The sequence below is a fragment of the Cordyceps militaris genome (assembly GCF_000225605.1).
Source record: "Cordyceps militaris CM01 unplaced genomic scaffold CCM_S00009, whole genome shotgun sequence".
Lineage (NCBI taxonomy): Eukaryota > Fungi > Ascomycota > Sordariomycetes > Hypocreales > Cordycipitaceae > Cordyceps > Cordyceps militaris.
Genome location: NW_006271977.1, coordinates 254,250 through 270,660, shown reverse-complemented (window position 1 = coordinate 270,660; position 16,411 = coordinate 254,250). Strand labels below are relative to the sequence as shown.

The 16,411-nt window shown below is 51.7% G+C and overlaps 6 protein-coding genes across 6 annotated transcripts; 3 read left to right on the top strand and 3 right to left on the bottom strand.

The window, feature by feature from the left end:
• Positions 1–3,786: 3,786 nt before the first annotated feature.
• Positions 3,787–4,278, bottom strand: CCM_09402 (uncharacterized protein; the record flags this gene model as incomplete). The annotated part of the gene is made up of 2 exons (XM_006674536.1): positions 3,787–4,002; positions 4,123–4,278. 2 exons carry the CDS (start codon positions 4,276–4,278, stop codon positions 3,787–3,789), a joined length of 372 nt encoding a protein of 123 aa, XP_006674599.1.
• A 1,676-nt stretch (positions 4,279–5,954) lies between these two features.
• CCM_09401 (uncharacterized protein) lies at positions 5,955–7,215 on the top strand (the record flags this gene model as incomplete). The annotated part of the gene is made up of 2 exons (XM_006674535.1): positions 5,955–6,039; positions 6,164–7,215. The coding sequence occupies 2 exons, from the start codon at positions 5,955–5,957 to the stop codon at positions 7,213–7,215; spliced, it is 1,137 nt and encodes a 378-aa protein (XP_006674598.1).
• A 1,031-nt stretch (positions 7,216–8,246) lies between these two features.
• On the bottom strand, positions 8,247–10,682 carry CCM_09400 (peptidase S9; the record flags this gene model as incomplete). Its single annotated transcript, XM_006674534.1, has 1 exon — positions 8,247–10,682. One exon carries the CDS (start codon positions 10,680–10,682, stop codon positions 8,247–8,249), a length of 2,436 nt encoding a protein of 811 aa, XP_006674597.1.
• Positions 10,683–11,036: 354 nt separating this feature from the next.
• On the top strand, positions 11,037–11,508 carry CCM_09399 (uncharacterized protein; the record flags this gene model as incomplete). Its single annotated transcript, XM_006674533.1, has 2 exons — positions 11,037–11,134; positions 11,190–11,508. 2 exons carry the CDS (start codon positions 11,037–11,039, stop codon positions 11,506–11,508), a joined length of 417 nt encoding a protein of 138 aa, XP_006674596.1.
• Positions 11,509–12,386: 878 nt separating this feature from the next.
• CCM_09398 (uncharacterized protein) lies at positions 12,387–12,983 on the bottom strand (the record flags this gene model as incomplete). Its single annotated transcript, XM_006674532.1, has 1 exon — positions 12,387–12,983. One exon carries the CDS (start codon positions 12,981–12,983, stop codon positions 12,387–12,389), a length of 597 nt encoding a protein of 198 aa, XP_006674595.1.
• A 746-nt stretch (positions 12,984–13,729) lies between these two features.
• Positions 13,730–15,932, top strand: CCM_09397 (Protein kinase-like domain; the record flags this gene model as incomplete). The annotated part of the gene is made up of 6 exons (XM_006674531.1): positions 13,730–14,458; positions 14,747–14,992; positions 15,178–15,291; positions 15,352–15,467; positions 15,531–15,819; positions 15,879–15,932. 6 exons carry the CDS (start codon positions 13,730–13,732, stop codon positions 15,930–15,932), a joined length of 1,548 nt encoding a protein of 515 aa, XP_006674594.1.
• Between the last annotated feature and the right edge of the window lie 479 nt (positions 15,933–16,411).

Sequence of the window (16,411 nt, the reverse complement as noted above, 5' to 3'; positions counted from 1 at the left end):
GCCAAGGCGGCTGAAAGCATGCACAGGACCAGACCACCGCTATCCACCACAAAAAGCAGCGAGCAACCATCACGCGGGCTGCTGAATCGCGTACGTCCAAGCACGGAAGAACTAGCGCTTTCCGCAGCCCTTAACCAGTAGATTGACAGACAAGCCGAAAACGAGATACCTTGGCTCAACGCTGCGAGAAACAAGCAAATGCCTTTGACGATCGGCATGTTTTAAAATTACTACACCCATGTTTACCCGCTCAAAGATTCGATGCGACAGACCATGAGGCATGTTGCAAGATCCACATTCAACGGCAGGTCAATTTAGTTCACACTCCCACGGTTTCCAACCTCGGGAAGTCTGTACAGAGTACGTCGAAATCTCTCACAGTTCCGTCGGCGAGACTTGATTGATGGGAGGCGTTTGATTTCAAATCTGGACGTCCTTTTGCAAGCTGCTGCACGCTCTGCACGTTCTGAGTCGCCTCCGCTCGACGTTGCATTGCAGGTCGTCGTCGACCTTTTCCGCAGTAGCAGATCATGCCCAACGCCGACTGGAGACCGAGTGCAAGGTAGCGACCAAGCGGGCACTTTTGAATGCCATGTGTTTTCTTGTCGTTCAACCGTTGACAATGTCACTGTGGAGTAATCCGGGTGCCAACCACTACTAATTAATGGTTCGTATCTATGTTTGATCAAGTTTGCAGTAGGTATCTACGCCCAAAAAAGACAGAAGACTGTCGCCCTTAAGTCATGTATCCTATGAGGAGGACCAGATCAAGTAGCTGGGTCAACTTCGGGACGTTTGTCATTAACCAACAGCGACGGTGACTGAAAACATCATATTTGATTTCTACAAGCAAGTAAATGTAATACCGTTGTCATATGCCTCACCAGTACACGATGTCTATCAATGTGGCAGGTGGCAACTATATCACGTTTGTAAGGGAAAAGGAGCTAGCCGGAGAGATAAGTCTCTATGCACTTCATTAAAATGGTCTAATAAGAAAGAAATCGGAAATTCTTAAAGATTTAGGAGCATAAATGGAATTATAAAGACCAGGAAGAAAGTAACAATGGAGAAACGATAATTACGGAAGGTAATAGTAGTACTGACTGGCGGTTTAATTGTCGGTGTTAGGTTGTTCCTGCGCATACTCTATGCTACTTTGCGCCTGCCTAGGTATACAAACGCGCTCCATCATACCTCCTTGACCAACCAGTATTTGCGCTTCTTCCATCCTCTTCACATCATCTTCATACTGCCGATCACCAATATATTATTCATCTATAAATGCACCGGTTGTCTGTCCCTTCTTCACACTGTACTGAAACGCTCGACCCTCGGCGGAGTTTGACTGCGTCCAGTATATCTCCTTCGGCTCTCGAGGCAAACAAGAGACCATACTGCCACCTTCGCCGCGTTCCCGCCTGGTACCAAGACGGCTTCACTTTCTTCACACCCGCAACATCCGCTGCAATGGCGAAAAGGGTCGCAGAGGAGCGCAAAGGCCAATGGGCCCTGTCCGAAGGTAGGGAAGAGACCGACTCCATTGGTCCCTCCTTTATCGAGTCTTGTCTCTGCCCGTGCATTGTCTACAGCCGGAGCTGGGCACGCCTGAGGGCCGTATTGGCTGGCGAGGATGCCCGGAAAGACCCAAACATTGGCTATTTAAATCCCGACTGTTGTCAATTTGTGGCTTGTTTTCCAGGTATGTTCTGAATCATGGACTTTGAACTCTAGCTAACATGTCAAGTGTATGGTTTCAGTGTTTCCCGACTGCAAAACACTGTTCGTTCATTCTACGGCATCAATGGGACAGAAGCCACCGACTAGCGAGATGGATGGTGCTGTCCTTGCACGACACTCCAGCGGAATGAGACGGAAATCCTAATTCGAGACAAGCAGCATCGTGATTTCGTACAAAAGTCACCCTACCAGAGCCCTGACTCGATGACATATGCTTCGCGCAATACTGGCCCCTCGACGACCAGCAATCAGGCACCGATTCTCTCCTTGTTGAACCGCGCCTCGATGGTGCATACTTCACCCAGTACTGGCTCCTCGCCGACCAGCAATCAGGCACCGATTCTCTCCTTGTTGAACCGCGCCTCGATGGCGCATACTTCACCCAATACTGGCTCATCGCCGACCAGCAACCACGCACCGGATTTATCCTATTTGAACCGTGCCTTGATGGGGTATAATTCACCCAAAACCGGCAAGCTATGGACCAAAAAGCAGCCAAAAATATGTCACGAAGAATTAAAAGGAGCAATGCCTGGCATAAAGAGTGATACAGCTGGATATTCCACGCCACGGTAGGTAATCTCTCCACTATTCTTAAACTGTACTCACACTCTACCAGTCAAATATTCGATGGCAACATTCCCATAATCCATATTACATCCCCTCAGGTTGTCATTGAAAGCAGGAGTCCATCACTGGCTGCCGCTTGCTTGGAGGACCCGCAAATTGCATCGGGTCACATTATTCAACCAGAGTACGGCATCGACGATGCAAGAACAGCTGTTAAACGGGGCAAATACAAAGAGCATGGAATCGACCATGATTCCGTCGTGAACACAGGCCCAGTGCTTGAAGCCCAGGAGCATCGTGTTAAGGACGATTCCGTTGCCAAGACAGGCCCAGTGCTTGAAGCAAAGGAACATCGTGTTGAGGACGATGCTAGCCAAAGAAAGCCAGAACCTACTCCTAGTCATGACATTATTGAGTGTAGGGATGGAACTATTTCGCCACCTCCTGGCACTTCGTTATGTCGAACCGAGCAAGGCGGAAAATAGGAAACCTTGTAGCACTGCAAGCATAGATTATAGAATAATATATATTATATTACACTAGAAGAAAGAGTCAGTAACAAGGTGAATGAGACTTGACTGTCCAACCACAGGCTTGCTTTGGAAAGTCGTATTTGAGGACCAGACAAGAAAAGAGGTAGAAACCCTTGAAGATGCTAACTTGCGTACACAGATTGAAGGAGCAGTTCGCTCAATTTCTTGCCGTGGCGGTAAGGGAGCCTGTGAGATTTGAATCCACAACATGGGATGAACGACAAGTTTTTGTCAGCCACTCTCATTAAAAATCTTCAGTAGCAAAACGGCTCTACTATTCTCAGGCCTGAGAGGCGTTGGGTTGCAGAATTTCTCTCTGCTGTCGACACGACTGCATTCCAGTCCTTGTCTTACACAGAGGTTGCCTGGACAGCACACCTCGCCACCTAGGTGCTGTGCGTGGTTACTAGAGAGACCTAGTAGATATGTCTAGGTTTGCCGTCGAAAGTGACTGTCGTGGCGTGGTTCCTACCAGGCCTTGTCCATAGGTCTGAGCTGCGAGCCCTCATTCGTAGGTCTGCGAGCACTTGCTCGTCGGCCGGCCCTCATACGCATCCGAGAGCGATTTGGAGGCTGGGGGTTATGATTTTTCCTAATTGCTCATTTCCTTTTCACTCAGAGTTATCTTGTCTAGTTCCCACAGTCCGTGTGTCCCTGGGCTTTGAGTTGTACCGTCACCATTCTCATTTCTGAGTCTTATTTCCATTTGCTGTCCAGCTTGCGGATACTTGCTGCCGACGTTTTGGTGGGGGAGAATGGCCAGGCTACTTACTGATACATTGTCGACAGACTAGAAGAGACCAAGAGGCTACAGCGTTTGCACTATGGGAGCTCATGGAGAAAACGATTGGACACGAAGAGATTTGCACCGTGGGCGGCACCTCTTACAAGTACTACCAAGCGGCCCTAGCCTTTGTACGAGACACAGCCTCTCTACCGCAATTTACGCGTCTCTTATCCAGAGAGGGTAGTGGACGCGAACGTGGTACTTGAATAGTTTGGGGCACGGCAGGCTCTTGAAACCTGTGTGCGCTGAGCGAGGAGGCAGGTCGCGATATCTGGCCGGGTGGGGAAGATGCCTCGGCGATGACTCCATGACATCAGAACTGGACATGGGCGCAAGGCTCGCCTGTCCAATCGCGCACTGCCGCATGACTTTCTACTGTGGATAGGGAGAATGCTAAGGTTTCTTTCGGTGAGGCCAGGGCCGGTCTTTATAGGGTCAGGTGCACTGCGATGTGCTCGGCAGGCTCTCGCTGGACCGTGTAAGTCGGATTACGAGGAGGCCTCGATAAATGGTGCCACGGACTAGAATGCGGCAGCATGCTGCGTGATGAGCAGTGGGAGTGGATCCTCCCCGGACAAGAGGCAAAGAGATGGTGAGAGGAGATCTTGATTGGATGTGGATTGGTGATGAGGGGGGGGGGAGAGACATTGTTGGAGGTTTGAGACAAGGGATGGACAGAAGCTGGCCGCGAATGGGATTGGCAGAATTGACGGTACATGATGCGCGATGGACCGTTTTCAAAAGAGTAGGCAGTTTCGAGTAACCGCTTCTTGTTTGCTGTCGATTCCATCTTGCACGGGAAGAGGCGGTTTGCTGAGAGGAATAGTTAGAGGGAGGGGGGACAAAGGGGCGCATGTCGGAGCTATTCGCGCCTTGCAGGACCATGGTTGAGCGTATGGTCGATGCCATTGGTTGGACGTGTACGGATAAGCTGCAGCAGTGCAGTTTGATTAATTGGTTGCAGCAAAATGGCAAGGCCGAGGCCAAGGCGTAACTAGTTAGTTCGAGCAGATAGAGATGGTCGTGTCGGATTCGCGTTTTTTTGCTTTATGCAAGGGGGCGGCTTTCTTGCACAAGAGTTGTACAAGGCCGGCAACACGGATGGAAGCGAGGAGAAGGAGGGACAAGACGAGCGGTGATGAGATGTTGAGAAAAAGTTGCAGGTGATGCGAATTTTCCGTTTGGGAAATGGGAGCATGAGGAAATGGCTGGAAGCCGTTGGACCAGACTCATGTGGTGCGAGGCGAAGGGGGTAGGGGCGGCCAAAAGGGAGAATAGTTGCAGGTTGGTGACGCACGAGGGCAAGGCTGTGCTGGGTGTTACAAGTCGTACAGACAGCAAAAAAGACGAAATGTCGTCAGGATTTCTTGAGAGCAAATGGCGAACAATTTAACCGCCTGCTTCAAGGCAATGAGCTGATGAAGACGTGCATTAATTAAAACGCGCCTGGCCGGTACAAGGAAACGCGCGACGGGCGACGGGCGAACCACCTGCTGGCAGCTGCTGCGGCACCCCCACACACACTCGCCGCAAGCTCAGCCCACGATGGTGCGTTGTCCATCAAACGGGTTTTTTTGCCATGACGGATTCAATGTAATCTCGTTGCATGCCGCTCTCGCTTGCTCCCTTGGAAGCTATTCCCACCTATTTTCCCAGTGTATACCTTTTCAGTTTCGATTTTTTCAGTACAGGCAGAGAAAGTAGAAAAACTAAGACGTACTTGGAGGGACACTGCCTCGCTGGCCGTCCATCCTGCGACCTCTCCAGGCGGCCCACCCCCTGTAATTCATGGCCAAGCTTGGTTTTTTAGCGTTTCGGGCGCTGCAGCTCGTCCCCTCTAGTTACTACTGTTGCACGTTGCACGTCGCACGTTGGCACGTCCCGGCTCGAGGTCCCACCAGCGCGCCCGCGTCCTACGCTACACTTAACCCGTATCGCCCCCCATCCTTTCCACACCTCTCGATCTCTTCCTTCTTCTTGTGTCTCTCGCTGTGCATCTCGTGCTTCGTCACAACTTTTCGCCTCACGCATGGTCTGACGATTTTGGATATATTTTTCTTTGGCCGGTCACGACGAGCGACGAAATTGTGCAACCTTATTTGGATATTTAAATCGAACCTGTTCTCGCCCAATCCTCGAACTAGCCTTGCTCCTTACCCACAAACTACGTACCGCAACAGTCTCGATAACAAACGCTCCAAAAGCTTCAACTTCAACGCTGTTGACTACTTTCCTTCCCATTATACTTGGGAAACATTCAAACTTTCGAACTTTCGACCACTTTTTTTCTTAAATTTTTCAAATTTAACCACACAACTTGCAAAATGGCCGCCATCGCTAGACAGCCCTTTGCTCCCGTCGACACCGCTCGACTGCTGGGCCTCGCCAGCACCAAGAACCGCCAGAGTGGTAAGTCTTCTCACACTTCAACCCTCCACACACATCCACCAACCTTCGATATACAACAACTCCATGAACCCAATACACTTTGGCAAACAATGGCTTGAACATGTAGCTAACACATTCTCACTAGCGGCCAACACCTCCGCCGGCAAGCGCAAGGCCGACGCCAACGACTGGGAAAATGTGAACCCAGTCATCTTCACCAAGCGCGCTAAAGGCGCTGCCCCGGCCGAGAGCATCGCGAAGCCCTCCGGCTTCGCGCTCGAGGCACACTTCTCGTCGGCCGCCCTCCCCGACTTCCTGTCCATGTCGAAGCCGGTCACGGCTTCGACCCCCCGCCAGACCCTGCGACCCAAGTCGCAGCTGGCAAAGCTTCGTGGCCCCACGGCCACCCCCAAGTCGTCCCCGGTCGCGACCCCGGCGGGCCGATCGCCCCCTGGAAAGCAACGCGCCGGCCTGCTCTCGAGCCGCCGCCGCTCCACCGGCCCCCTCTCCCGCGTGGACCGCCTGTCCTCGTCTGTTCTCGGCTCCGCCAAGGCGAAGCCATGGACCCTCGATGGTGCTCTTAAGAGCACCATCAAGCCCGCTACCCGCCACGGCAAGAGCAAGAGCCGTCTCAGCCGTGGCCTCGACATCGGCTCCAAAGCGGCGTGGTTCTTTGAGATCCACGAAGACACCCCGGAGCAGGAAATGACCAACCTGCTCCAGCACAGCACCTGCGTGCTGGACATCTCGTCGGACGAAGAGTCCTCGGCGAAGAAGAAGCGCGACCTCCTCGACGGTTGCGACAAGGAGAACACTCCTCCCGCCGGGTTTGTCGCCCAGGCACCGCCCGCCCGCCCCCGCGATTCGGCCACCATGGCCTCGGTGCGATCTCCCCTGGGCGCACTCAACCCCCGCGACTTTTATGCGGAGGGTTGTGACGAGTCCTCGCTCTTCGTCGTCGACGACGACGAAGAAACCGAGATCGAGGACAATTCGGCCTTGACGGGCTTTCAATTTGCGCCGACACTCGGCGACGCACCCCTGGACCCAGTGTCCGAAACCCTGGACGAGTTGGTGGAGAAGCCCGCCGAGGGCTCCTCCAAGGCTGTTGTCCTCGAGCCCATCGAGGGCGCAGAGGAGAGCTTTGAGCTCTGGGAAAGTGGCAGCGCCAAAGATGAGGCGGAAACAGCCGTTTGAGTGTGAAGTTTGTTGCTGGAGTGCAGCGCTTGCCTTGTGTCTTGGAGATACGAGCTTGCCTGCACACCGGGAGACGAATACACACAGAATGGCCCAACGCCGAGTCCGCCGTCTGAATGTGAAGTTGTTACTGGAGTACAGCGCCTGCCTTGTGTCTTGAGATACGAGCTTGCCTGCACACCGGAAGACAATACACATTGAACGGCGTAGACGCTAAGACTGCTGTTTGAATGTGAAGTTGTTACTGGAGTGCAGCGTCTGCCTTGTGTCTTGGACATGAGCTTACCTGCATACCGGAAGACAATACACATCAAACAGCCCAGACGCCGAAACCGCCTTCTGCTTGCTTTACAATGGCATCGAAAAGCACAGTGCTTGTTCAAGACTTGAAGTCCTTGGACAGCTAGTGCGAGAGCCAGGCAGTGCGTGCCGCAGAATGACAATCCGCGAAAGCTAGAGGCTCTTTGCCGATTACATTCTCGCAGGCAGCTCACACGCCGCAAAGCTACAAGCAGCGCCGTACGGGAGAAGAGCCAAGCCCAGAAGAGCTGGTCCCGGCTCCGACTCCCCAGGCGATTTACAATGGCCAGCAGCTCTGAAGGGACGCACTTGGGTGCTTGGATAGGACCGGACAGAACTTGGGATGACTGTGCTATGACGGATCGTCATGATGGTGGATGCACAGGAAAATTTGTTATATTATGGGTAGCATGCTCTTGTTTAGAATTTTTGTTTTGGGATCGGGTTCGAATATTTTAGGGACTAAACATTTGGATAGGATGACGGATACGTTTTGGCAGTTTTACTTAGTCAATTGCTTTCCTCGTCAATTTGATTCGCTGTCTCTGTGACCCTGGTAAGCATGTAGCACTGTGACTGAAGAAATCTGTTGGACTGGATAAAGCTTGACGTTGACAGCCACTGATTGTGGTTCGCTTTGGGCGGGACAAGCCGAAGACAATGACGATGCTGAGCAGCGCGTGACTGATATTTCTATATACGTCCATGAGGCTAGGCAGCTAGACTTCTTCCTAGTCTTGCAAGTGCTTTTTAAAAAAGGCATACATTTTGCGTTGTGCCCACGGCGTCTGAGCCGCATGGTGCGCGCCCTTTGGCACGAGAACCATGTCAAAGTCTTTATCTGCCTTTATAAGCTCGTGCGCCAAGCGGAGCGTGGACACGGGATCGACATTGTCATCCATGCCCCCGACGCAGAGCATCAGCGCGGCCCCGAGCTTGTGCGCGTGCGTCACGTTGGAGCACTCGTCGTAGCTCGCGTCGACGGGGTAGCCCATGTACATTTCGCTCCATACCAGCGTGGCTAGGCGGTTATCGTGGCAGCCGGCGCCGGCGACGGCGGCCCGGTAAAAGTCGGCGTGGTGGAGGACGGCGGCGGCGGCGTTTTGGCCGCCGGTCGAGTAGCCGTAGCAGCCCACGCGCGTCAGGTCCATGAAGGGGCGCGATGCTGCTGCGGCGGCGGCGCGTATCCAGGCGATGCGATCGGGAAACCCGGCATCCCTGGTGTTTTTATAGCATACATCGTGAAATGGCTTGCATCGCCAGTTTGTACCCATTCCATCGGCGTGGACCACAATGTAGCCCTTGTCTGCTAGAGCTCGGAAATCGGACGAAACGGGAAAAGTCTTGGCGGTGTAAAAGTCTTGCGGACCGGCATAGATGTACTCGATAACAGGGTATGTCTTGGTCGCGTCAAAGTCTTTGGGATACACTAGTATGCCGTAGATTTGGGTTTTGCCATCGCGTCCGGGTGCGTTGAATCGCTCGGCAGGACGCCATTTACCCTGGACCTCGGAACTAAGCTCCTCTTGTTGAAGAAATACCACTTCTTGGCCAGTTTCTGCGTCTCGGACAGCCGATCGTGGCAAAAGGTCGACCCTCGACCACGTGTCGATTAAGAAACGCCGGTCTGGCCCCCACTGCCAGGTGTGAGATCCATCGCCGTTGGTAATTACCTGCTGCATCGAGCCATCGAAGTTGATCGACACGAGATGGGCATAGTACGGATCTTGATCAGGCATGATGCCTAGTGCGCGAACCCACAGCTTTCGCTTCTCCACGTCGACATGGTCGATGGAGTGGACATTCCATCGGCCCTTTGTGATTTGACACTTGAGTTCCCCATTGTCCAGATCAAACAGATAAATGTGGTTCCAGTCATCTCGCTCGCTTGCCCACAGGAGCTCGTTTGTGGCTGGCAGGAGCTTAAAGTATGCTTTCTGGTGATAATCGACAAAGGTTTTGCTCGTTTCTTCAGCGAGCAGCTTAACAGCCCCGCCTCGATTGATTTCCAATAGACGGAAATGCTGATGTCCGCGCTCGTTGAAGACGAAGTAGAATTTCTGGCTATCGCTTGACCAGCCAATATTGGTAATGGCGTAGGGATTTGCAAACAGGGAATTGTCCATGGGAATCTCAACTCTTGTCCCGAGGCTGAATAGACAAGGCCGTTTTACTTCCACATTGTCTCCCGCCCGGAGATAACTCTCGGTGACGAGCTTGGGCCGAAACTGATCATGGGGCATCACATCAATAAAATGCGCCGACACCTTGGACGCTGGCGTGCAGCGCATGGCAACGGCAAATTGGCCATCTGGAGACGTATATACGTCCTTGAACTCGTTGTCACAGAAACCGTGGAAGGAAACTTGGCTCTCGGAATCGTCGAGTTCCCGTACCCAGACGTTGCCTTGGCGCAGAAATGCGTTGCGGTGGCGGCCTGTATCCTTTGCAGAGACTGGATGGCCGTTGTTGTCGCTTTCCATGAGAGAATCGGACTGCCAGTGAAGAGAAAGACCCAATGGGGAATCTTGGATGACAGCTGTACAGCGACGGCTTTTCACCTGGAATGCCACCGAGCTGCTCGGCGCAGAGGACTCGGAGAGCTCCAAGCGCCAGCAGTGGTGAAGCCACGAGTGGACGACGTGGCTGCGGCCCGGATGTAAGCGGCCGCAAAAACGAGCATCGCCGTCGTTGCTGATCCATTTAAAGGCGATTCGCTGAGACGTCTGGTTGACGAGGGTAAGATCGGCAGACTCGCGCGACCAAGGCGAGGCCATTTCCTGGCAGCCTTGATCAAAGCGCCCTTCATAAAAGGGTCCTTGCCACTCTGCCAAAGTGCCATCATTCTGCACAAACTTCCATACTTTGTCTTGGTGTTTGAACAAGATGTGCTCGGCGGTTTCGTCTAGGTCGATCCATGAAAAGGGCAATGCGTCACCTTGGACGGGCGGCCCGTGCTGGCTCATTTGGGCAGCGAGCTTTTCGTGGTCAAAAGCTAGACGCCGACAGTGGCTCTCACAGTCGACGAGGTAGAAGAAAAATGTTGCTTCGGAGACTTGGCGTCTGTACCAGAAAACGCTGGTTGAGCCGGGTAGCCATCGTGGAATGATGAGGGCGCTACGAAAGCAGGCCTGTTCGAAAGATGCAATTGTCTTGTCCGGCTCCATGGCGGAGAAGGAAAAAAAAGTAGAAAAAGAAATGAATAGCCTCGCGTGGTGAGCAAGAGAGCTTAGACAGAAAATTTATGATTCAGAATCGAGAATTAAGGATATATAGATAATATAAAGAGCAGAAAGAAACATGGGCGGTGCCAGCATACGCAAACACGGTGCGGGGTTAGGATGGGTGTGGCGTTGACCGTTATGGCTATTTCTCTCTGCCTGGAACGTCTTTCATAAGGGCTCTGCCGCTCCTTTTACGTAACCCAATTCCCAATTCGTTGAGGGCAAACTTTCTCGGCTCTGCAATCTCATTCAGCTTCCCGCACCTGCACCCGGTTGCTTCCTCGTTCTCCCACAGCAATGGCGTCGATCGTGATCAACTTCAAGAATGATGAGATGCTCGATACGATCTATCACAAGGCAGTGAGGCTGAGGCTTGTGGAGCATGGAACCAAAGAGTTCTGGATATGTTCTCAACACGTTGGTGTTTCCGGAACGGAATTACCTGGCTAGTCCACCTGTTGAACATAATACGCCAAGGCGGGTGGCTATTGTTGTCAAGAAGCTTCAAGAGAACGGTTTGCGGTTTGTTCTGTGGAGAGAAGACAACTTGGATGCCGCCACTCCGGATGACGTTGTGGAAGTAGAGACGCAAGGCTTCACCGCCGGCTTTGATCATCTCGACAGAGGCGAGACGGACAGAACCGCTGTCTGGGTCATGACTGGCTATGGCACTCACAGCAGCTCTGGGCATATTCAAAGGCTGAGCGCGACTGTCTCGTACCTATCTGGCCCCATCAAGGTGGCTACGGGGAGAGGGACAACTATTTGAATCTGCGAGGCAATGAACGCGTCTTTGAATGGATGTTCGAGTTCATCAAGGCGACCCCGTTTCCAACAAGCGACTTTATCACTCGATGCAGCAACAGAGAAGTCAACGATTTCTTGGTGGATGCCTCTTGCGACATTTTTGTCAGCGTCGTCGCAATTCGAAGCGGTCATGTCATATGTGCAGATGTCTGCGGAAATACCATTCGGCTGGGAACAAGCTGGTACAAGTCAAACGTGGTCGCGCAGGACAAGAAGCGTTATTCCTGCTGGCACATTATACACGAAGCCAAGCCGTACTGGGCATATGACTTGCATCTTCCCAGTCACGAGTCAGCGGGCAGTACATTGGCCATGGAAGGGAGCATAAGTAGCGGATAGATGAGCCGGCCAAGCACGGGGGGGCAGAGCGTATATGGCAGAGTTGGAAGTATGTTTAAGTCGCGAGTGGTACATACGCTGCTAGGGTAGCCGAAAATAACCCTTTTTAAACCTAAAACTACCATAACTACCGCTTGACACGACAGAGCAGCAGATGAAGACGATGATTTCGAAATCGTATGGCGCAATGACCGACCCAGGTATTGCGTATGACGATTGGAAACCGGACAACTTCCGTCTTATTTATGGAGAGATTGTATTTCTGGATTTGGAAAAAGCATATGATTTAAATGAAGCCGAGCAGAACGCCAAAATCGTGGTGCCGCGGTTGATCTGGCGGTTGTAGTAATATCTCTTGACTTTCTCCGACTCGCCGGCGGCGTTGTATCTCTCCCTCTCAATATTTTGCGTTTGGAGTACCATTGCCTGTAGATCAGGCCAGTAGTTCTCTTAGTAGGGATAGAACTTGTCGACGTTTTCCACTGGTTTACTACCTGGGGCTCAGTTTTGCTGGCAATGGTTCGAATGGTCGCACTGGGCATCCGCATTGCTGAATTGGTACTCGGTGCAAGATGAATCACGGCATGGCACCCACGCGATGACATGTCTATGGGGGTCGCATGCGCGGTCGCAGTGCTGACCGCCAACGTTCAAGCCAGTGTCCGTCTCATTGTCCACGCTCTGACCCATGGGATAGCACACCCAATCGCAACTCTGGCACGTCATATCGAGCACAGCGAACCACTGCTTGATCCACAGCCTCTCCGTCTCTGGCGGATAGTAGTCCACGCTGTAGGTGGTACCAGTCGTCGTGCTCTCGCTCCAGGTGTAGCTGCTCTGGAAACCAAGTGCTGCCGACTTGGCCAGATTAAAGCCCAGGGAGCCGCCTTGGGTGACGGACCACCCGATTGTCCTTTGGTCGATATGGGATATGTGGCAGACGTTGTGTTCAGCACAGTTGTAGCGCGGGCCGCTGCCATACCACCAGTAATCCCAGCGAGAGGCATCGGTACTGCAAGTGTCCACGCCGAGGACCGGAGTGGTGAGCAGTGAGAGGATAGCCGCTGCGAGAACGGGAGATGGATGCAGGTTGAGCATTTTGGAAAGGAGATGGAAGGGTAATGTGAGAAGAATATTCAACAAGGATTAAGTATGTCTTTCGATACGTGTGTGTACTGGAGAGTCTTGTCCAAGCCGATTCAAAGGTAGAAGTATGCAGCTACTTATATACTTGACACCTTTGAGCTCTACATGTCGCTGCAGCATGCAAGCTTTACAGGACACTGCTAGTAAGCAGAGGTCAGTTTGATGATTTTGGGCTGGCTGGGTTGAAGTTCTGATCGAACGTGGGTGCAGCCTAACAGGACGTTGAGCGTGCTCGCGATATACTCACCATGAAGAGTCAATAAAACAGGTACGGCATTGCTATTGGCCAGCTGAGCGCCTTCAGCCTTGTCCTATCAGTTCTTTCCCGTTATAGTGGTCTAGAATTGGTCCCCAGGACATGGGGTCCGGAGTTCGGCACAAGCGAGGGGGGCTGATGATATGCCCAACTTGTAACTTATTGGATGGCTAGCTTGCGCCCAAATCGCTAGTTTCATGCGACAGGAATCCGCGGGGAGACTCTGGGGACTTTTGCCCAATTCTCTAGGGTCTAAATATGCAGAATATTTGCTGCGCTGACCACGGCCCTTGCGTCGAGTATTATAATAAAAATGCTACCTCTTATTGCACAGCCGCACCATGACGACGAACAGAGGACGATAGGTAGTCAAGTCCTCCCCAAAACACATTCGCATTCTTCCCAAACGCTGTCCATATCTTGTCGCTGGTCACTGGTCACTATGGCTTGGGTGCGCGATTGGCTCTTTTTTGGCGCCGCATGGTGTCATTTCGTCGCCGCTGCCGCTGCCACTGATGCGCCGGTTCTTCATGGCTGCGATGGAGACGGTACATTTGGGCCGCCATTCAACGCAACTGGCACTGTCTCTTTCGCAACAAAGAGCTTCACGCACAACAACGGCAGACCATGGTATCTGTCAGTCGGTCTCAAGGACAGGCGTGATAAAAATGCCGCCTACCCGGGTGTCCAGGCAGTGACGGGCTATCTTAGTCTACCCGACGACTATGTCCGCAGCGCCAGGACCAACACTACGCAAATGTGTGTGTACCACATGGGACAACGCAACACGACAGCCTCGCCGGATGGCTCATGCCAGGGCATCATTGACGACGCATGCGCCAAGTTGATCCACGAGTTCCAGGAGTCGCCATCCTTTTCGGATGGGAAATGTCCCCTGCTGCCCTCGGATGATGTTTGTGGAAGCCAAATATTCCAATTGGGTACGTCGTCTTTGTCAGATGACTACAGAATAGAAGACGAAGAAGAGAAATATGCTTATTTTGAACCAATTTCAGACACACCAATTACGCTGATGCGCAGTAATTGCTCAACCAGCGTGCAGCCTGCGTTGGCTGGGCTCCCCGACGCGTACAACACCCAGCTAATCCTTGACTTGGAGTTGCCCTACGGAGACACCAAGGTAGACGATTTTACTGCGTTTGACGCGCACGTACGTCAGTCGAACCCTGTGCTGCTCGTTTTTGGCGCCAAGCAAGACCAAGATGATGGCAAAGTTGTCATGTATGATAGCAAGTTGCTGTGTGTAGCGCCTGTCAATGCGACGGCCGGAAGCCATGTTCCCAAGTCTTTGGCCGTTGAACTACGAGTACCACTGGCGTTGGCTTTAGTCACCGCTGTCATGACCCCTTTTGGGCTCTTTCTTTGTTGATGCATGACTGGGCACGTCATCGTCGTAGACGGCAAGCAAGAAGGCAGTTTCTGCTGCCTCTGTTGGTAGTTCGCCCAGTTTCTTCCATTCCTCGGCGCTGATATCTGGGCCGGTAGTCGACGGCGACTACGCAGTGGTAGCGGCATGGTTGTGTGCTGCCTGATGATGGAGGAGGGTGCGGTAGGAGGCCGGCGTGATATAGTGGCTGATATAGTGGCTGGCGCCCTGTGGCGCGGTCCCAGCCCCAACAGCACAGTATCCCTCACTCAGTCTTCCATACACTTCAAACTTCATCATCATCACTACCAAATAGCAGTACGCGTTGAGCTGTAGAATTCATCACCGAGATGTCATCCTCACCTCAATCTACCATAAAATCCGCTCTGTCATCCGCTCTGCCATCCATTCTGCCCTCATCTCCACCATCCGTTTTGCCATCATCTTCACCATCCGCTTCCTCGCTCGACGACGATTCGAACGATGAACTGGTCGACATCCAGCCATCCGAGGTCACCTTTCTCGAGATTCTTCAAACCAAAGTAGAGAAAAAAATTGGCAACCTTGTCATTACCTATAAAGTCGAATTTCGGAAGAAGCTTTGCGTCATGAAAGTGGTGAGTAATAATATACCTACGTGGCACATATGCGCCTTAGCACCCTAACACTCTGCTTAGTTTAAGGATATCGAAGCCCAGGATACCTTTTATACAGAGGCTAGTGCTTATCGACTACTCAAAGAAAAGGGCTTTTGTAAGCGAGGCCTTGTTCCAAAGTTCTATGGAACCCTTGAGTACATAGATACAAATTTATGGCCGGACTTATCGATCTTTTCACGTCACAAATATCCGCCTAGCGCTATTCTTATTGAATATATACCAAACGCTGAACAGATCGACCTTAGCAACTTTTCACAAGACAATATCGATACCCTATCTGAAATTCTCTTCGAGTTTCATGAGGCTGGCCTTATTCACGGCGACCCATACCCAAGAAATATGATGGTTGTTCAGGGTGTTCAAACGCCTGATAGAGTTTTCTGGCTGGATTTTGATCATTCGCAGATGATTAATAAGACATGTGAATCCTCTCAAACACGGCTTGAATTAGAAAAAGAGTTGATGACAGGTTTTGCAAAAGCATTGGTATGTTGTCGACTTTCCAACACGCAAACTGGCTTCTACTGACATCATTTCTGCTTTAGTCAGAAGATGCAAAAGCTGGAAAACTAGAGAAGGCGTTTTATTTCTACTGCTAGCTGATTTATCATCCAAATTGCATACTAATGGGGTTGCAATCTCCAAATCAGAGGGCTCCGTTCCCCTGCCGCGCCAAATTCGTGCAATGGGTACGATGGAAGAAGGCCTAGGTAAACTGCATCAGTGCATCGTCAGGTATGGAGCTAATAGACAATAGTCAATCGTGTATTGTGACGATTCAAGTGGTCGGATTATGTCACAGCACTCGGCACAAATATATTTCAATTAAATAATAAGACACTAGAAATTAGGATATATAAAGCGACTATTCCTTTATAATGCTAATTTATATATGGCTAATTTCCCTATTATCTTTACATTCTATTAGTTCTTTCTCAGCTGTATTAGTGCTCCTGTCTTATGTAACAACAAATTATAGATGCTCCACATCACGTCTCAGCCAACTCAGCAACATTCTGGCAAGTCGTATACTGCATCTCATCAACCAGCATCCAAGTGCAACTGGTTTGTCTCTGCG